We start from the raw sequence: 20,103 nt of genomic DNA, 5'->3' as shown, positions 1-20,103 counted from the left end.
TTTTCGGTTACGCAACTGGGTGCCCACCAGGGTATCTACAGTGTATTATTGGTTAAAGGTAGCTGTCCATAAGGCTGTTACTAATCTATTATTGGCTAAACTACTGCACATGCTAAGAAACCAAGTTATACTGAACTTAAATACGTTGACAGTTCTCTTCAATTGTTTTTCTTTCAGCCGGTGCTGGTTCCCACAGAAGTAGCCACTACATTCCTCCCAGCTGGCCCCTGTTTATCTTTCGGCTCTCTGTTTCAAGGCCTTGTTAGAGTTGTTCAGTATTAAACAATCTCACAGCATCCAGGCCTTGTTCTGTGTAAAATGTTCCAACACGGGGCAATCTGCATTTTCAATCCAGACTGGGGAATGAGGAGATTGGGAGTAGCCGTGAGGAGAAGGACTTGGGGTGATGGGGGACGAGAAGCTCCACAGGAGCCACAATGTGCGCTCACAGCCCAGAATCCTCCTGGGCTGCATCCAGAGAACGTGGCCAGCAGGGAGGGAGGGGATTGTCCCCTCTGCTCCTCTCTGGGGAGACCTCAGCTGGAGGGTTGGGGCCAGGGCTGGAATCCTCAGCAGGAGAAGGAGATGGAGCTGTTGGAATGGGCCCAGAGGAGGCTCCAAGGATGATGCGAGGGCTGGAGAACCTCCCGTATGAGGACAGGCTGAGAGAGTTGGGGTGGTTCAGCCTGGAGAAGAGAAGGCTCCGGGGAGACCTTAGAGCAACCTCCCAGTCACTGTTGGATAGAAGCACTCTCCGATGCATTTTGTAACCTTCAAAGGTCTCTTTTTATCTAGTTTAGAGTTTGCAATTTCCCCCCTCAAGGCTGTTTGAGCAACCAGATCCAGCTTTGAGCAACAGAGCAGCCTGATCCAGTGGGAGGAGTCCCTGCCCATGGCAGAGGGGTTGGAACTGGATGATCTTTAAGGTCCCTTCATCCCAAACCATTCTGTGATTCCATGGTATGAACTGAAAGGCTTTCCCAGCCTGCACCATTCCGGGATGGAGGAGATGAGGAAAAGGCTGAGGTACTTAATGCCTTCTTTGCCTCAGTCTTTAGTCGTAAGGAGGGTCGTTCCGCCTGTGTACAAACCCAGGAGCTAGAGGAGCATAATGAGGCTCCCATGATCCAAGAGGAGGTGGTCAGAGCCTTGCTAGCCCGACTGGACAGTCACAAGTCTATGGGGCCGGACGGGATTCACCCTAGGGTACTGAAGGAGCTGGCGGATGTGCTGGCCAAACCCCTTTCCATCATCTTCCAACAGTCCTGGAAGACTGGGGAAGTCCCACTGGACTGGAGGCTGGCTGATGTTGTGCCCATCTACAAAAAGGGCCGCAGGGAGGACCCAGGAAACTACAGGCCTGTCAGTCTGACCTCAGAGCCAGGGAAAGTCATGGAACAGGTGATCTTGAGTGCTATCATGAAGCACATGCAAGAGAACCGGGTGATCAGGCCCAGTCAACATGGGTTCACAAAAGGCAGGTCTTGCCAGACTAACCTGATCGCCTTCTATGACAAAGTGACCCGGCTACTGGATGAGGGAAAGGCTGTGGATGTGGTCTTCCTGGACTTCAGTAAAGCCTTTGACACAGTTTCCCACAGCATTCTGCTTGAGAAACTGTCAGCCTCTGGCCTGGACAGGCGCACACTCTCCTGGGTGGAAAACTGGTTGGATGGCCGGGCCCAGAGAGTGGTGGTAAATGGTGTGAAATCCAGCTGGAGGCCAGTGACAAGTGGGGTTCCCCAGGGCTCAGTGCTGGGTCCAGCCCTGTTCAATGTCTTCATCAATGACCTGGATGAAGGCATTGAATGCACCCTTAGCAAGTTTGCGGACGACACTAAGCTGGGTGGAAGTGTCGATCTGCTGGAGGGCCGGGAGGCTCTGCAAAGGGATCTGAACAGGCTGGACCGCTGGGCAGAGTCCAATGGCATGAGGTTTAACAAGGCCAAATGCCGGGTCCTTCACTTGGGGCACAACAACCCTATGCAGTGCTACAGACTGGGAGAAGTCTGTCTAGAAAGCTGCCTGGAGGAGAGGGACCTGGGGGTGTTGGTTGACAGCCGACTGAATATGAGCCAGCAGTGTGCCCAGGTGGCCAAGAAGGCCAATGGCATCTTGGCTTGGATCAGAAACGGCGTGACCAGCAGGTCCACAGAGGTTATCCTCCCTCTGTACTCGGCACTGGTGAGACCGCTCCTCGAATACTGTGTTCAGTTCTGGGCCCCTCACCACAAGAAGGATGTTGAGGCTCTGGAGAGAGTACAGAGAAGAGCAACAAAGCTGGTGAAAGGGCTGGAGAACAGGCCTTATGAGGAGCGGCTGAGAGAGCTGGGGTTGTTTAGCCTGGAGAAGAGGAGGCTGAGGGGTGACCTCATTGCTCTCTACAACTCCCTGAGAGGACGTTGTAGAGAGGAGGGTGCTGGCCTCTTCTCCCAAGTGACAGGGGACAGGACAAGAGGGAATGGCCTCAAGCTCCGACAGGGGAGGTTTAGGCTAGACGTTAGGAAAAAATTCTTTACAGAAAGGGTCATTGGGCACTGGAACAGGCTGCCCAGGGAGGTGGTTGAGTCACCTTCCCTGGAGGGGTTTAAGGCACGGGTGGACGAGGTGCTGAGGGATATGGTTTAGTGTTTGGTAGGAACGGTTGGACTCGGTGATCCGGTGGGTCTCTTCCAACCTGGTTATTCTGTGATTCTGTGATTCTGTGGGATCCCCTATCCAGCACGGCCCCTGCTGAGGCTGTTGCGTGGTGGACTGCAAACCCAGCCATTCCCTACAGAATAGTTTGGGTTGGAAGAGACCTTAAAGATCATGCTGTTCCAACTTCCTGAAATGGGCAGGAACACCTGCCACTGGATCTGGGGCTCAGAGCCCCATCCAACCTGGCCTTGAAGACCTCCAGGGATGGGGCAGCGACACCTTCCCTGGGAAACCTGTTCCAGGGCCTCCCCACCCTCATCATGAAGAAATTCCTCCTCCTGTCCAGTCTAACTCTGCCCCTCTCCAGTTTATCCCCACTGCCCCTCGTCCTATCCACAAAAGCCTTTGTGAACAGTCCCTCCCCAGCTTTCTTGGAGCCCCTGCAGGTACTGGAAGGTCTCTCTAAGGTCTCCTTGGAGCCTTCTCTTCTCCAGGCTGAACAAGCCCAACTCTCTCAGCCTGTCGTCGTACAGGAGGTTCTCCAGCCCTCGCATCATCCTTGGAGCCTCCTCTGGACTCGTTCCAATAGCTCCATCTGCTTCTTCTGGTCAGGATTCCAGAAGTGGACCCAACCCTCCAGATGAGGCCTCACCAGAGAGAAATAGAGGGGCAGAATCCCCTCCCTCCCTGCTGGCCACGCTCTTTGGATGCAGCAGGAGAGCTCAGAGCCAGGTGCTGGTGCCTGATCCCAGGCTGCCCACACACACCACCCCTCAGAGCATTTTGTAGGGGATTTTGGGGTGTCCAACCCCACCTCCTGCCTCCCCTCCCGCTTGGAACACCCCATGTCCCCCCCCAGCCCCGAGTTCCCCAGACCCAGCCCTCAGAAGCAGCCGCTCTGTGACATCAGCTTGGGGCCACGGGCTCTGCGGGCGGCGTGGGCGCTACGGGCAGCGTGTGGGCTGGTGCTCTGCTGGACACCAGCTCTCGGATCTTCATCTCCCTCGTCTCGCTGGCACCATGAAGATGCTCCTCGCCTTCCTCCTGCTGGCCCTGTGCCAGCCGGCGCAGGCATCGTGGGAGACCTGCGAGTGAGTGGCACAGGGTGTTGGGCACAACAACCCCAGGGAACGCTCCGGGCGTGGGGAAAAGCAGAGGAAAAGGACCTGGGGTGCTGGTCAGCAGCAGCAGAACAGGAACCAGCAGGGGCCCAGGTGGCCAAAAAGGCCAATAGCCTCCTGGCTTGGACCAGCCGTGGTGTGGCCAGGGGGAGCAGGGAAGGGATTGTCCTCTTGGCTCAGCGCTGGGGAGGCTGCACCTCAAATCCTGGGTTCAGGTTTGGGCTCCTCGCTCTAAGAAAGACCTTGAGGGGCTGGAGTTTGTCCGGAGAAGGGAACGGAGCTGGAGAAGGGGCTGGAGAACAGGGGTTCTGGGAGCGGCTGAGGGACCTGGGGCTGTTTAGTCTGGAGAAGAGGAGGCTTAAGAGGAGACCTCATCGCTCTCTGCAGCTCCCAGAAAGGAGGTTGTGCTGAGGCGAGTTGTTGTGTTCTCCCCAGGGACAAGCAACAGAACAAGAGGGAAGGGACTCAGGTTGTGCCAGAGGAGCCTTAGATGGATACTAGGAAAAAATTCTTTACTGAAAGAGCGATGAAGCCCTGGCAGAGGGTGCGGTGGAGTCTCCATCCCTGGAGGTGTTAGGAAAACGTGTTGGGGTGACACATAGGGACGTGGCTTAGTAGGCACAGCTGGTGTTGTGTGGATGGTTGAACTGGATGATCTTCGAGTTCTTTCCCAACCTCAACGATTCTGTGCCCTTCCCAGAGAGCCTGTGCTGCCACCCTTGGGGTTTCCCTGCTGGCTCGGGGCAGGCAGAGCTCGGAACCACACACACCACCCCAGCAGAGCGTTTTGTAGGGGATTTTGGGGTGTCCAACCCCACCTCCTGCCTCCCCTCCCGCTTGGAACACCCCATGTCCCCCCCCAGCCCCGACTTCCCCGGACCCAGCCCCCAGAAGCAGCCACTCTGTGACATCAGCTTGGGGCCACGGGCTCTGCGGGCAGCGTGGGCGCTACGGGCAGTGTGTAGGCTGGTGCTCTGCTGGACACCAGCTCTCAGATCTTCATCTCCCTCGTGTCGCTAGAACCATGAAGGTTCTCTTAGTCCTCATCTTCCTGGCCTTGTTCTGGCCAGCACAGGGCTCCTGGGACACCTGCGAGTGAGTGGAACAGGCTGGGAGGGAGCTTGGGCAACACTGCTGGACTTCACTGGAGGATGCTCGCTTCCCAACAGCTTCACCAACCCCATGTGGTTCCTTCTCCAACCCCATGTTGTTCCTTCTCCACCTCCATGTGGTTCCCTCTCCAGCTCCATCTTGTTCTTTCTCCAACTCCATGTAGTTCCTTCTCCAATCCCATATGGTTCCTTCTCCAGCTCCATGTGGTTCCTTCTCCAGTCCCATATTGTTCCTTCTCCATTCCCATGTGGTTCTTTCTCCAACCCCATGTGGTTCCTGCTATTCTTCTCCATTTCCCAGGCTGCTAAGGGCTCCCTAAGAGCTAAAGCAGAGACAGAGGTGGACACCTGGGTGCCCCACAGGGTTCCTTGGCTCCGTGCTCCACACAGCGATGCCGGATGGGGAGGGAAGGTGCCTGCCCTTCAGCTCCAAGTCTCAAGCAGGATAGTAACGAGTTTCTGGTTTCCACAGGACCTGTGGACTCCGTCCCTTGGCTTACGGCACCGGGCGAGTGGTTGGAGGCAAAAATGCACAGCTGGGTTCCTGGCCATGGATTGTGAGCGTCCAGCAGGTGTTCAAGACGCACTTGGCCCCCGTGTGCGGAGGGACCATCATCCACCCCCAGTGGGTGCTGACAGCCGCCCACTGCTTCGTCAATACCCAGTAAGGAGGAGCAGGGGACAGGGAGATCCCTCAAACCCTGGCAGACGCCCTTTCTCTGCATCCAGAAAAAGGCTGGGCTTGTGTCACTGCATCGCCGATGCCTCCATCTCCATGATTCTTCTCCTTCGGGCGCGTTGGGGCAGTCGCACCCTCCCTAGATGCTCTCCTCTCCCACTTGGGAAGCAGGAGGCAGGGAAGCTGCAGCGCGTGGCTCCTCTCCCTCTCACTTCTCTCTCCATCCACCTTCCAGGCACGTCCCAGCGTGGCGCGTGGTGGCCGGAACCACCTCGTTGACTCGCCCGGGTCCCGAGGAACAAGTGCGCTATGTCAGGCGGATCATCATCCACGAAGACTATTACAACATCACTCAGAGGAACGACATCGCCCTGATGGAGCTCTACGAGCCCTTCCACTGCGGCCTCTACGTGCAGCTCGCCTGCGTCCCCGACTTCTCCCTGCAGCTCTGGCAGCTGAGGAGCTGCTACGTCAGCGGCTGGGGGGTCACCACGGCCAGATGTGAGTTCCCATGACGTATTTGTATCCTGGGAGGTGGTGGAGTTCCCTCCCCTGGAGGAGTTTAAGGGACGGGTGGACGAGGTGCTGAGGGATATGGGTTAGTGATTGATGGGAATGGTTGGACTCGATGATCCGATGGGTCTTTTCCAACCTGGTGATTCTATGATCTGCGTCCGGGGAGGTGGGAATGAGCTGCCAACCAGAGCAGGGTGGAAGGGGAACACCACAGCGATGCCGCTGCCGATGCAAAGCCAAGCCCTGGGGAAGAGAGGAGGAGAACTGGTGGCATCTGCTGGGGATTCATTCCTGTCTTGTCCCCACAGCTTCTGGAGCACTGCCGGTGCTGCAGGAGGCCCGCGTCCACCTCATCGACACCCAAGTCTGTAACAGCAGCGGGTGGTACAGGGGCGCCGTCCACCCCCACAACCTGTGTGCGGGCTACGCGCAGGGCGGCATCGACACCTGCCAGGTAGGAGGGTGATCCCAGTCCCTAGCAAGTCCCCCTCCCACCACGGGGTCCCCATCGCTCCGGGGGTCTCCTCCTCGTCTCCAGCTGCTGCTCCATGCTCAGCATCCAGTTGTCCCACAGCACGGTGACTCTGCAAAAAAAGCTCATCCCATGTTCTCAGCATGCAGGGACCAACCCTGGAACATCCCTCTGCCCCACAGCCAGGAGAGAACCTGCCTGAGAGTCCCACAAACACCTCCCCAACCACGTTCCGTTGGCTCCAGCACTCTAGGAGAAACTTTCTGGGCAGGGAACACAGCTCTGGCAACTGCTGGCAGAGAGCAGGAGCAGATCCCTGGGGCTTACGGAGCCCCCAGCACTCTCTGAATCCTCTTTTCTTCTCCGCAGGGGGACAGCGGGGGTCCTCTGGTCTGCCAAGATCCCTCTACTGACCACTTCTGGCTGGTGGGGGTGACCAGCTTTGGGACAGGCTGTGCCCGAGCCCATCGTCCCAGGGTCTACACCGCCACGCAGCATTTCCGTGACTGGATCCTGGGGGTGATGACGCGCTACTCGGCTCCAGTGGCACCTGCATCTGAACGCACTTGGAGCCACTTTCCGACCACAACAAACCCTGTGGAGATAACCCCAGCGACGGAGCCGAGCGCTTTCAGCGCCTGCCCGATTCCAATCAACAAGCTGGTGGACTTCTTCACTAAGGTGAAGGAGCTCCTGCAGGTCCTGACAGGTGGAAGGACCTGAGAACAGGGGGAAGAGGACGCAGGGCAGGCTGAATGATGCCACCACCACGTTGTGCTGGGCCGCTGGCTGCTGCTCCACAGGCAGCCTTGAGGTCCCAGACCTGCTTGGTCCTACCCTCCCACCTCAAGCTCCCCATCCAAGCCTACGATGACTGGTTGTGTTTTGTTAGGATGTTGTTTCTAGTCTGTTCTCTGGGTAGGAATAAATAGTTTTCACAGCAAACTCTGCTTCAGCCTCATTCTGTCTCCTGGCCGAGGCAAGGTCTCCATCCTGGTCACTGCACAAGGTGAGAAGGGCACGAAGGGGAAGACTCACTCCAAAGGGTGACCCCGTGCCTGGTTGGACAAGAGGGAGAGAAGAAGGGAATGGTGGTTCCAGGGGCTGGAGGTCTTCAGAGAATCACAGGATGGTTTGGGTTGGAAGGGACCTCAATGACCCCAATGAAGGCCAGGTTGGATGGAGCTTTGAGCACTCTGACTCAGTGGGAGGTGTCCCTGCCCACGGCAGGAGGGTTGGAACTGGCTGGGCTTTGAGGTCCCCTCCAACCCAAACCATTCCATGACTCTGCGATTTACAGGATTCCAGTTTAATGAGTGAAGGAGTGAATTATTTGTTAAGAGGTGTGCAGGCTTGAGCTTCCAGATCTGACAAGTGCTATGGTTATTTACAATATCCTGCTTATCTGACACAGTTTGGGGAAGAACACACGTAACTGAAAGGTAGAAAAACTGCCCTGCTGGAACGGGAGGAACCAAGCGATCAAATCAATATGATTGATAAAGCAAGGTCAACTTTATTCAAAAGAAGTTAGGTTATATACTTTCCTTATACTCGACTACATCATCGTATTACAATTTCTTTGGTTAGTAACAGCATGCAAATACATGTTCATTGGCTATATTCCTATTGCCCCCATGGTAATATTCATTAACTATTACGTGCTATTTTGCTTCTAACATCCTGCTACAGTTTCTGTGTTCAAGGACACAACGCCCTGTTTTGATTCAAGTTTTCTAAACTATGTGCTGACTTATCTTAGAGTAAGGCTTAATGTTATCAAAAAGAATTGCTGGTACAGCCACCTGCTCTCAGCTCATCATTTAACTGCGAGATTGTTTATACAGCTCCTTCAAGGGCCTTGTTCACTTAACCATTTCCCAACAAATTCCCCGTCTTTTTCTTGTACAAGCAATACCTTTTGTGACAACGTTGATACTTGTTTCATTATGCATCTATACGCCAAACGAACTACAACTATGATTAACAATAAAATTCTAAGCCAACGTAAAACTTTTGTCATGTACGATACCAGCCATGGAGAGAGATTGTTAAACACTGATGTTAGCCAGTTGTCAGATGTCAGAGAGATTGAAACAACACATTTTCTCAAAATCTTCACAACCATGGCCTTGTGCTAACAATAAAAAATCTGTGTCTGCCCGGTTCTGTAACGTGGCATGTCGCACGGAGTCTACATCAAGCAGCAATTCAGACAGCGCTTTGGATGTAGCATTTGTTTGTTTGGAGAGCTAGCATCCTAGTTGATTTAGTTGGGCCAAGGTTCCGGTGGCTGCTACTCCCGGAGCTAAAATTGAGACTGCTATGATTGTTTCTGGGTTCCAAAACTTGACCGTATCTTTGCAGCTAGTAGAAAACGCATGGGTCTTTCCTTACAGCAAGGAATAAAATCCATTGATAATTCTTTAGAAGGTGTCCAATTTTTTCCACCGGCATGTCCGTGGATATGTGTCCACTATATCTCAGTAACGCAAGCTGTAAAGGTATAGAAGGTCACATGCATCATTCCCAATCGGCCACTGTCATTGGAATATGGATGCTGTCGGGCTCATTCCCACTTAATGCCAGTGTTCGTCATCGTCCCTTTCTGATTACTTCTCCGACAGCCACAAGTTGCAGTTGGGTACTTGTCTTTGGTTGACTAGGCAGGAATAAACAAAGCTAGAGCAGTAAAAGCTGAAGTAGACCAAAACTGTATTTCATCTACGCAGGAAGCATCAAATTCTTTAAGCTCCCTTTTTGTTTTTCGACTAAAGCGTTCAGTTGAAACACACGATCGACTTGACGTTGTATACACTGTAACACACAGGATAATTGTCAAAGCAATCAACACCAATAAAACAACATTCCTCCTTTGACCAAGAGTTCTCATACCCGTCTTGTTATCCACCCATTCTTTTGAGAATCCAACACCCAGGGACATCCTTTAGCTACCACCTAGAAGATTAAGAGCATCCATAATGTTAACGTCCTCCTCATTCTTGTTGACTGTTTTCGTGGCTGGGGCTTAACAGTTGTCACGCAGCAACGTGGGCTTGATCCACCTCGCAGGTGCCCAAACTGGTCCTTTATCTGTTAAAACACAAACATAACCTCGTCCCCATGTTAGTAGCTTATACAGACCTGCCCATTGCCCATAATAACTGTTTTTCAATAGCACTTTCACATTGTCTTATATTTGCTCTGATTTTGACGACATGGTTTGTACATGCTTCAACTTTAGCACAATCTGATCATCTCCTGCTAATTGCAAAAAATTCATTACATATTGCACCTTCATCAATCTATTTAGCAGTGTCTCTCCTGATTCTCCCCCCTCCCTTTTTTTTTTTTTTCCTCTCGGTAATTATCATTGTAATCATTTCAAATTTAGTGACTATGTTTTTTGGGGTTAGTGTGGCAAAACATCCACTCAGTAATTCGTAATGAATCTTTTGAATTTTCCTCTCTCATTGCCTCAATTATCCCTAAAGGTTGTCTGCACTAGGACCCAGCAGTTGCTGATGAGGGACGTTGGAATGCAGAGTGTTCTTACAAATTGGCCTTCCCCTAAAGAGATAACACCATGAACTCCTCTGGTCTTCTTCAAAGCTGAAAGAAAAGAAAACTTAGCAAAGAAGGAGAAGGGCAGGAGGGTGGGGGGTGGCGGGGGCACTCACACACATACAGCTGCATGTTTTGCTAGGTATTTTAAAACTTTTCATTCTGAAGCCTTTCATTCCAAAGATCCCCAGGTAAATCTACCTGTTTGCCGGCTTAGTGGACATTTGAGATTGAAAGGTCCCAGAGATGTATTTCTAAGATTAATCAAAACTAATTTCTAAGTCTTACAAACGTATGAAGTACTTCAAACACACACACACGTGACCACTCATTTCTCAGCTAGCCGAACACATTCATACAATGTTGGTTATCACTAGTGGATCCACAATTTTTCCATGCTACGGATATTTAAACTACACACGGTACCGGGAACATGCAACACTTAAAATACGTAGATGCATTATCTAATAAGGCTTATATCGATTGTCTAACAAATATTTCACTTATGGTAGAATTTTTTTGGGGGGTTGGTTTTTTTTGGTTTTGTTTTTTTTTTTTATTTTCTGTATTGATAGAATTGCGGACTGGTCAGCTGAACAACAGCCTCTGTCTCCCCATATGCCTAATCCCAACCAAATTATTGATAATCATTCGAATTGCAAGTTAGGAAAGCCACCCTCCAATGGTCCTTTTACGTTCCATGCTATTGTGTGATGTGCAGACGACTGCAGCACTACTGCGATGGTGCTGATCACGTCTATCTCGGTGCTGCCTCTGGTTCTTGCTCTGAGGTGAGAGCTGCTGCTTGCTCTGAGGTGAGAGCTGCTGCTCGCTGCGGAGGCGTCTGTGTTGGTACGTGCCTCTGAACCATGCTTTGCTCCTGGTTTTCTGACAATACTGTCCCGTTCTTATCCCATTTTGATTTACACCAACTGGTAAAATGTTTGCGCTTTCCACACCGAGGGCAGATTTTAGGCCCTCTCTCCTGGCGGTGCGTCTGGCAGTCTCTTTTAAAATGTCTCTCCTTGCCGTGTCTCTAACAAAACGTATTTCTGTCCCAGATTACAGTCAGGGCAGCAGCTACCAGCTGTGCTTGATAGGTAAGTGATCCCAGCTCTTGTTGTAGGAGTTTGCAGACTGCACCACATCTTTCTACATTCATCATTAGGATTTTTTGTCACAGATTGCAAAATTAAGGCTTCTGTAACTGCTCAGTTGTCTACCTGCTTGTCGAGCACAGCCTTTGATGTATCTATAAACACCATAGAAAGGTCATGCCTGTTTCAGCTTTCCAACATCCAGTATCTTTATAAGTGTTTATAACTGTCTTGATTCTTGAACTGGTACCAACGTTGTTTAATTGAGCCATTTCTTCTTGTATCTATTAACAGGCCCTTCTGTAACGCTGAAACTGTCTGGGTTTCGCGGCGGCAGTGGTGGTGAGCGGCTCCCCCCTCAGCCCAGGGCAGAGGCCCGCTCTGCGGGAGCTGGAGGGGTGGGGGGGGTGGGGGAGCAGCCCTTGGCCGGGCGGCTTGGTTCTCTTTTTACAGTTTTTGGAATCTCCTTTATCGCTTCATCACTAATTAGTTCCCAGCGCTGACTGCCGTGCCGCACACAGATCAAAGCTTGCAATCTTTCAGCTTCTCCCTGCTACTGTGCCTCCCCCCTGGCTTGAGCCCGTTGGTCTGAGGGACAGTGAGGGGGGGCATCGGGCTCCTTGTCGGTGTCTATCGGACCCTCTTGGAGAGGATAGTTTGGAGGATTTTCACCACTGCCTCTTCATTATCTTTAAAAAGAGTGGAACCCATTCCTCCCGCGACCGCCGCTACTTGCCTGTAGCAGATCTTTGACTCCGGAGTCTTCTTTATTTGGACGCGTGTCTTACTCCAATCTTCAGCAATGCCGGAAAGCCATCAGCAATGCCGGAAAGTCATCAGCAGTGCCGGAAAATCTTCAGCAGTGCCGGAAAAATCTTCAGCACCGGGTCAGTGCCGGAAAGTTTTCGGCCGGTCCTTCCACCCTCTACCACGTCTTCAGCCGTTCAGAGCAACTTCGACAAGCAATCTGAGGGTCCCTGTTCAGGTGCCACTCGTTGACGGGAGCATGGAACCAAAACGCAGAGATCAATGTGATCAGCGAGTGTTCACTTTATTGAGCTTAGCTGTTTCTTTATAAACCCTTTTCGGTTACGCAACTGGGTGCCCACGAGGGTATCTACAGTGTATTATTGGTTAAAGGTAGCTGTCCATAAGGCTATTACTAATCTATTATTGGCTAAACTACTGCACATGCTAAGAAACCAAGTTCTACTAAACTTAAATACGTTGACAGTTCTCTTCAATTGTTTTTCTTTCAGCCGGTGCTGGTTCCCACAGAAGTAGCCACTACATTCCTCCCAACTGGCCCCTGTTTATCTTTCGGCTCTCTGTTTCAAGGCCTTGTTAGAGTTGTTCAGTATTAAACAATCTCACAGCATCCAGGCCTTGTTCTGTGTAAAATGTTCCAACACGGGGCAATCTGCATTTTCAATCCAGACTGGGGAATGAGGAGATTGGGAGCAGCCCTGAGGAGAAGGACTTGGGGTGATGGGGGACGAGAAGCTCCACAGGAGCCACAACGTGCGCTCCCAGCCCAGAATCCTCCTGGGCTGCATCCAGAGAACGTGGCCAGCAGGGAGGGAGGGGATTGTCCCCTCTGCTCCTCTCTGGGAGACCTCAGCTGGAGGGTTGGGGCCAGGGCTGGAACCCTCAGCAGGAGAAGGAGATGGAGATGTTGGAACGGGGCCAGAGGAGGCTACAAAGATGATCCGAGAGCAGGAGCATCTCCCATGTGAGGACAGGCTGAGAGAGTTGGGGTGGTTCAGCCTGGAGAAGAGAAGGTTCCGGGGAGACCTTATAGCAACCTCCCAGTCACTGTTGGATAGAAGCACTCTCCGATGCATTTTGTAACCTACAGGTCTCTTTTTATCTAGTTTAGAGTTTGCAATTTCCCCCCTCAAGGCTGTTTGAAGTTTGAGCATCCAGATCCAGCTTTGAGCAACCGAGCACCCTGATCCAGTGGGAGGCGTCCCTGCCCATGGCAGGGGGGTTGGAACTGGATGATCATTCTGTGATTCCATGGTATGAACCGAAAGGCTTTCCCAGCCTGCACCATTCCGGGATCCCCTATCCAGCACAGCCCCTGCTGAGGCTGTTGTGTGGTGGACTGCAAACCCAGCCATTCCCTATGGAATTCCTCCTCATGTCCAGTCTAACTCTGCCCCTCTCCAGTTTATCCCCATTGCCCCTCGTCCTATCCACAAAAGCCTCTGTGAACAGTCCCTTCCCAGCTTTCTTGGAGCCCCTTCAGGTACTGGAAGGTCTCTCTAAGATCTCCTTGAAGCCTTCTCTTCTCCAGGCTGAACAACCCCAACTCTCTCAGCCTGTCATCGTACAGGAGGTTCTCCAGCCCTTGCATCATCCTTGGAGTCTCCTCTGGACTCATTCCAACAGCTCCATCTGCTTCTTCTGGACAGGATTCCAGAAGTGGACCCAACCCTCCAGCTGAGGCCTCACCAGAGAGAAATAGAGGGGCAGAATCCCCTCCCTCCCTGCTGGCCACACACCTTAGATGCAGCAGGAGAGCTCAGAGCCAGGTGCTGGTGCCTGATCCCAGGCAGCCCACACACACCACCCCTCAGAGCAGTTTGTAGGGGATTTTGGGGTGTCCAACCCCACCTCCTGCCTCCCCTCCCGTTTGGAACACCCCATGTCCCCCCCCAGCCCCGAGTTCCCCGGACCCAGCCCCCAGAAGCAGCCGCTCTGTGACATCAGCTTGTGGCCACGGGCTCTGCGTGGGTGCTACGGGCAGCGTGTCGGCTGGTGCTCTGCTGGACACCAGCTCTCGGATCTTCATCTCCCTCGTCTCGCTGGCACCATGAAGATGCTCCTCGCCTTCCTCCTGCTGGCCCTGTGCCAGCCGGCGCAGGCATCGTGGGAGACCTGCGAGTGAGTGGCACAGGGTGTTGGGCACAACAACTCCAGGGAACGCTCCGGGCGTGGGGAAAAGCGGAGGAAAAGGACCTGGGGTGCTGGTCGGCAGCAGCAGAAGAGGAACCAGCAGGGGCCCAGGTGGCCAAAAAGGCCAATAGCCTCCTGGCTTGGACCAGCCGTGGTGTGGCCAGGGGGAGCAGGGAAGGGATTGTCCTCTTGGCTCAGTGCTGGGGAGGCTGCACCTCAAATCCTGGGTTCAGGTTTGGGCTCCTCACTCTAAGAAAGACCTTGAGGGGCTGGAGTTTGTCCGGAGAAGGGAACGGAGCTGGGGAAGGGGCTGGAGAACAGGGTTTCTGGGAGCGGCTGAGGGACCTGGGGCTGTTTAGTCTGGAGAAGAGGAGGCTTAAGAGGAGACCTCATCGCTCTCTGCAGCTCCCAGAAAGGAGGTTGTGCTGAGGCGAGTTGTTGTGTTCTCCCCAGGGACAAGCAACAGAACAAGAGGGAAGGGACTCAGGTTGTGCCGGAGGAGCTTTAGATGGATACTAGGAAAATATTCTTTACTGAAAGAGCAATGAAGCCCTGGCAGAGGGTGTGGTGGAGTCTCCATCCCTGGAGGTGTTAGGAAAACGTGTTGGGGTGACACATTGGGACGTGGCTTAGTAGGCACAGCTGGTGTTGTGTGGATGGTTGAACTGGATGATCTTCGAGTCCTTTCCCAACCTCAACGATTCTGTGCCCTTCCTAGAGAGCCTGTGCTGCCACCCTTGGGGTTTCCCTGCTGGCTCTGGGCAGGCAGAGCTCGGAACCACACACACCACCCCAGCAGAGTGTTTTGTAGGGGATTTTGGGGTGTCCAACCCCACCTCCTGCCTCCCCTCCCACTTGGAACACCCCATGTCCCCCCCCAGCCCCGAGTTCCCCAGACCCAGCCCCCAGCAGCAGCCGCTCTGTGACATCAGCTTGGGGCCACGGGCTCTGCGGGCGGCGTGGGCACTACGGGCAGCGTGTGGGTTGGTGCTCTGCTGGACACCAGCTCTCGGACCTTCATCTCCCTCGTGTCGCTCACACCATGAAGGTTCTCTTAGTCCTCGTCCTCCTGGCCCTGTTCTGGCCAGCACAGGGCTCCTGGGACACCTGCGAGTGAGTGGAACAGGCTGGGAGGGAGATTGGTCAATGCTGCTGGGCTTCACTGGAGGATGCTCGCTTCCCAACAGCTTCACCAACCCCATGTGGTTCCTTCTCCAACCCCATGTGGTTCCTGACATTCTTCTCCATTTCCCAGGCTGCTAAGGGCTCCCTAAGAGCTAAAGCAGAGACAGAGGTGGACACCTGGGTGCCCCACAGGGTTCCTTGGCTCCGTGCTCCACACAGCGATGCCGGCTGGGGAGGGAAGGTGCCTGCCCTTCAGCCCCAAGTCTCAAGCAGGACAGTAACGAGTTTCTGGTTTCCACAGGACCTGTGGACTCCGTCCCTTGGCTTACGGCACCGGGCGAGTGGTTGGAGGCAAAAATGCACAGCTGGGTTCCTGGCCATGGATTGTGAGCGTCCAGCAGGTGTTCAAGACGCACTTGGCCCCCGTGTGCGGAGGGACCATCATCCACCCCCAGTGGGTGCTGACAGCCGCCCACTGCTTCGTCAATACCCAGTAAGGAGGAGCAGGGGACAGGGAGATCCCTCAAACCCTGGCAGACGCCCTTTTTCTGCATCCAGAAAAAGGTTGGGCTTGTGTCACTGCATTCCCGATGCCTCCATCTCCATGAATCTTCTCCTTCGGGCGCGTTAGGGCAGTCGCACCCTCCCTAGATGCTCTCCTCTCCCACTTGGGAAGCACGAGGCAGGGAAGCTGCAGCGCGTGGCTCCTCTCCCTCTCACTTCTCTCTCCATCCACCTTCCAGGCACGTCCCAGCGTGGCGCGTGGTGGCCGGAACCACCTCGTTGACTCACCCGGGTCCCGAGGAACAAGTGCGCTATGTCAGGCGGATCATCATCCACGAAGACTATTATAACATCACTCAGAGGAACGACATCGCCCTGATGGAGCTCTACGAGCCCTTCCAGTGCAGCCCCTACGTGCAGCTCGCCTGCGTCCCCGACTTCTCCCTGCAGCTCTGGCAGCTGAGAAGCTGCTACGTCAGTGGCTGGGGGGTCACCACGGCCAGATGTGAGTTCCCCAGATGTATTTGTATCCTGGGAGGTGGTAGAGTCCCCTTCCCTGGAGGAGTTTAAGGGGCGGGTGGACGATTTGTTGAGGGACATGGTTTAGTGTTGATGGGAATGGTTGGACTCGATGATCCGATGGGTCTTTTCCAACCTGGTGATTCTATGATTCTATGATCTGCGTCCGGGGAGGTGGGAATGAGCTGCCAACCAGAGCAGGGTGGAAGGGGAACACCACAGCGATGCCGCTGCCGATGCAAAGCCAAGCCCTGGGGAAGAGAGGAGGAGAACTGGTGGCATGTGCTGGGGGTTCATTCCTGTCTTGTCCCCACAGCTTCTGGAGCACTGCCGGTGCTGCAGGAGGCCCGCGTCCACCTCATCGACACCCAAGTCTGTAACAGCAGCGGGTGGTACAGGGGCGCCGTCCACCCCCACAACCTGTGTGCGGGCTACGCGCAGGGCGGCATCGACACCTGCCAGGTAGGAGGGTGATCCCAGTCCCTAGCAAGTCCCCCTCCCACCGCGGGGTCCCCATCGCTCCGGAGGTCACCTCCTCTTCTCCAGCTGCTGCTCCATGCTCAGTGTCCAGTTGTCCCACAGCACGGTGACTCTGCAAAATGCTCATCCCATATTCTCAGCATGCAGGGACCAACCCTGGAACATCCCTCTGCCCCACAGCCAGGAGAGAACCTGCCTGAGAGTCCCACAAACACCTCCCCAACCACGTTCTGTTGGCTCCAGCACTCTAGGAGAACCTTTCCGGGCAGGGAACACAGCTCTGGCAGCTGCTGGCAGAGAGCAGGAGCAGATCCCTGGGGCTTACGGAGCCCCCAGCACCCTCTGAATCCTCTTTTCTTCTCCGCAGGGGGACAGCGGGGGTCCTCTGGTCTGCCAAGATCCCTCTACTGACCACTTCTGGCTGGTGGGGGTGACCAGCTTTGGGACAGGCTGTGCCCGAGCCCATCGTCCCGGGGTCTACACCGCCACGCAGCATTTCCGCGACTGGATCCTGGGGGTGATGACGCGCTACTCGGCTCCAGTGGCACCTGCATCGGAACGCGCTTGGAGCCACTTTCCGACCACGACAAACCCTGTGGAGATAACCCCAGCGACGGAGCCGAGCGCTTTCAGCGCCTGCCCGATTCCAATCAACAAGCTGGTGGACTTCTTCACTAAGGTGATGGAGCTCCTGCAGGTCCTGACAGGTCGAAGGACCTGAGAACAGGGGGAGGAGGACACAGGGCAGGCTGAATGATGCCACCACGACATTGTGCTGGGCCGCTGGCTGCTGCTCCACAGGCAGCCTTGAGGTCCCAGACCTGCTTGGTCCTGCCCTCCCACCTCAAGCTCCCCATCCAAGCCTAAGATGGCTGGTTGTGTTTGGTTAGGATGTTGTTTCTAGTCTGTTCTCTGTGTAGGAATAAATAGTTTTCACAGCAAACTCTGCTTCAGCCTCATTCTGTCTCCTGGGCAAGGCAATGTCTCCATCCTGGTCGCTGCACAAGGTGAGAAGGGCACGAAGGGGAAGACTCACTCCAAAGGGTGACCCCGTGCCTGGTTGGACAAGAGGGAGAGAAGAAGGGAATGGTGGTTGCAGGGGCTGGAGGTCTTCAGAGAATCACAGGACGGTTTGGGTTGGAAGGGACCTCAATGACCCCAATGAAGGCCAGGTTGGATGGAGCTTTGAGCACTCTGATCCAGTGGGAGGTGTCCCTGCCCATGGCAGGAGGGTTGGAACTGGGTGGGCTTTGAGGTCCCTTCCAACCCAAACTATTCCATGATTCTGTGATTTACAGGATTCCACTTTAATGAGTGAAGGAGTGAATTATTTGTTAAGAGGTGTGCAGGCTTGAGCTTCCAGATCTGAAAAGTCCTATGGTTATTTACAATATCCTGCTTATCTGACACAGTTTGGGGAAGAACACGCGTAACTGAAAGGTAGAAAAACTGCCCCGTAGCAACAGTTTCCATCCCTCCATCCCTCTACTCCTCCCATCCCTCCATCCCTCTACTCCTCCCATCCCTCCAACCCTTCGCAGGGCTCTTCTTCATGGAGTAGGAATAAACTTCTGCTGTTGTACCCTGACGAAAATCACATCTTGGTTCTTCTGTGGCTGCAGGACCCTTCTGACTGTCCTTGCACAGGGAAATACAGCAATCCACCCGACCAGATCTGGTGCTGGAATAGAGGAGGATCTGCAGGAGACGGCTTGTCTTCTCCACAGAGCTTGGCTGCTCTGAGGAGATCCGGGAATCACCTTCAGGTTCGCTCTTCAAAACCAAAGCAGCTCTAATTCCTGTTGGTCTGGGGTCCAGTTCTGGTGCTGGTGAAGCCTTGTGACACCTCTGGGGCCCTGAGAGCACCTCAGCTGCTTCCAGACAGAGCCTGCCCTCTCCTCCTGGGGACGTGGCTGCACAATCAGCTGTGTCCTTGTGTCTCTCCACCCAAGCCAGGATGGCAGCAGGAAGCTCCCACACCTTGTATGAGCTTTGACGTTGTCCAGCACCCTCTTGTAGAGAGCAATGAGGTCTCCCCTCAGCCTCCTCTTCTCCAGGCTCAACACCCCCAGGGCCCTCAGGCTTCTTCTCCAGCCCCTTCCCCAGCTTCGTTGCTCTTCTCTGCACTCGCTCCAGAGCCTCAACATCCTTCTGGTGGGGAGGGGCCCAGAACTGACCCCAGGAATTGAGGAGCGGTCTCCCCAGGGCCGAGGCCAGAGGGAGAAGAACCTCCCTGGCCCTGCTGGCCACGCCGACTCTGATCCAAGCCAAGATGCCCTTGGCCTTCTTGGCCCCCATGGCCCCTGCAGGCTCCTGTTCAACCAACCCCCCCCCCGGTCCTTCTCCTCCAGGCCCTTTCCAGCCAGACTTCTCCTAGGCTGGAGCTGCCCAGGGTTGTTGTGCCCCAAGGGCAGGACCCGCCATTTGGCCTCGTTAACCCTCATCCCGTTGGTCTCAGCCCATGGATCCAGCCTGTTCAGATCCCTTTGGAGCCTCCTGATCCTCCAGCAGATCCAGATTCCACCCAGCTTAGTGTCATCTCCAGACTTGCTAAGGGTGCACTCGATGCCTTCATCCAGGTCATTGATAAAGACATTGAACAGGGCTGGACCCAGCACGGAGCCCTGGGGACACCACTTGTCATTGGCCTCCAGCTGGAGTTAACTCCATCTCCCACCAGTCTCTGGGCCCTTCAGCCAACCAGTTTTCCACCCAGGAGCTCGTTCTCCTCTCCAGGCCAGAGGGGACAGTTTCTGAAGCAGAACGCTGGGAGAAACTGTGTCAAATGCTTTCCTGAAGTCCTCTGCCAGCGGCAGCCCGCCCCGCGAGTCCGCGTAGAAGACGCCGGGGTAGATCCCGGAGCGCGTCTGGAAGCGGCCGGTCAGGGGGGACAAAGAGAAAGAAAGGGGTGATGAGGCAAAGGGATGAGACGAAGCAAGAGAAAGGGGAAGGAGGTGAGAGGATGGATAAGGATTTTGGTGGTTTACAACATGGTTTTTCAAATAGTGTTTTTCCAGGCACTGTTCTGTCTTGAGTGAAGCATGTTCCGTGCTGAACAGACGTGGTTTTTCCCCTGATCAGCTCTATTTGCAGATTTTCCCCTATCTCAAGCGGAGACAGAGAGTTGGAGTCAGCTCCGAATTAACAAGAGATTGCGCTGTTGTGAAATTCAGAACAACATTGAAACGAATCCTTGGAAAGTAATAGAATATGCACAAGATTTCGAGGAAAATTGATATGTAGGCATGTAAGGGGGAAATATATTCTGTAACCAGCATTTCTCTCACTGAACACGACTGATGGGGATCGCCTGCCCTGATTAAAAAAACCCAAAACAGGTCCTAGAGGGTTTATTCGTCAGTATTTTCGGTGT

General features: G+C 54.0%; 2 protein-coding genes across 2 annotated transcripts; both read left to right on the top strand.

The window, feature by feature from the left end:
* The first annotated feature begins 3,660 nt into the window (after positions 1–3,660).
* LOC138716862 (acrosin-like) lies at positions 3,661–7,263 on the top strand. The gene is made up of 5 exons (XM_069850032.1): positions 3,661–3,731; positions 5,346–5,537; positions 5,788–6,053; positions 6,377–6,522; positions 6,910–7,263. Exons 1-5 carry the CDS (start codon positions 3,661–3,663, stop codon positions 7,261–7,263), a joined length of 1,029 nt encoding a protein of 342 aa, XP_069706133.1.
* Positions 7,264–15,144: 7,881 nt separating this feature from the next.
* On the top strand, positions 15,145–17,451 carry LOC138716853 (acrosin-like). Its single transcript, XM_069850025.1, has 5 exons — positions 15,145–15,215; positions 15,529–15,720; positions 15,971–16,236; positions 16,567–16,712; positions 17,098–17,451. The coding sequence occupies exons 1-5, from the start codon at positions 15,145–15,147 to the stop codon at positions 17,449–17,451; spliced, it is 1,029 nt and encodes a 342-aa protein (XP_069706126.1).
* Positions 17,452–20,103: the final 2,652 nt, after the last annotated feature.

The sequence above is a fragment of the Phaenicophaeus curvirostris genome, chromosome 1, assembly GCF_032191515.1.
Source record: "Phaenicophaeus curvirostris isolate KB17595 chromosome 1, BPBGC_Pcur_1.0, whole genome shotgun sequence".
In the NCBI taxonomy this organism is placed as follows: Eukaryota; Metazoa; Chordata; class Aves; order Cuculiformes; family Cuculidae; genus Phaenicophaeus; species Phaenicophaeus curvirostris.
The sequence above is the reverse complement of the archived record's forward strand: the minus strand, read 5'-3'. Positions and strand labels throughout refer to the sequence as shown.

Excerpts from the sequence above, each read along its gene's own strand:
- LOC138716862 (XM_069850032.1), top strand. The coding sequence starts at position 3,661 with ATGAAGATGCTCCTCGCCTTCCTCCTGCTGGCCCTGTGCCAGCCGGCG. Across the intron at positions 5,538-5,787 it reads CACTGCTTCGTCAATACCCA|GCACGTCCCAGCGTGGCGCG; the intron begins GTAAGGAGGAGC and ends TCCACCTTCCAG. Across the intron at positions 6,523-6,909 it reads GCGGCATCGACACCTGCCAG|GGGGACAGCGGGGGTCCTCT; the intron begins GTAGGAGGGTGA and ends TCTTCTCCGCAG.
- LOC138716853 (XM_069850025.1), top strand. The coding sequence starts at position 15,145 with ATGAAGGTTCTCTTAGTCCTCGTCCTCCTGGCCCTGTTCTGGCCAGCA. Across the intron at positions 15,216-15,528 it reads GGCTCCTGGGACACCTGCGA|GACCTGTGGACTCCGTCCCT; the intron begins GTGAGTGGAACA and ends TGGTTTCCACAG. Across the intron at positions 16,713-17,097 it reads GCGGCATCGACACCTGCCAG|GGGGACAGCGGGGGTCCTCT; the intron begins GTAGGAGGGTGA and ends TCTTCTCCGCAG.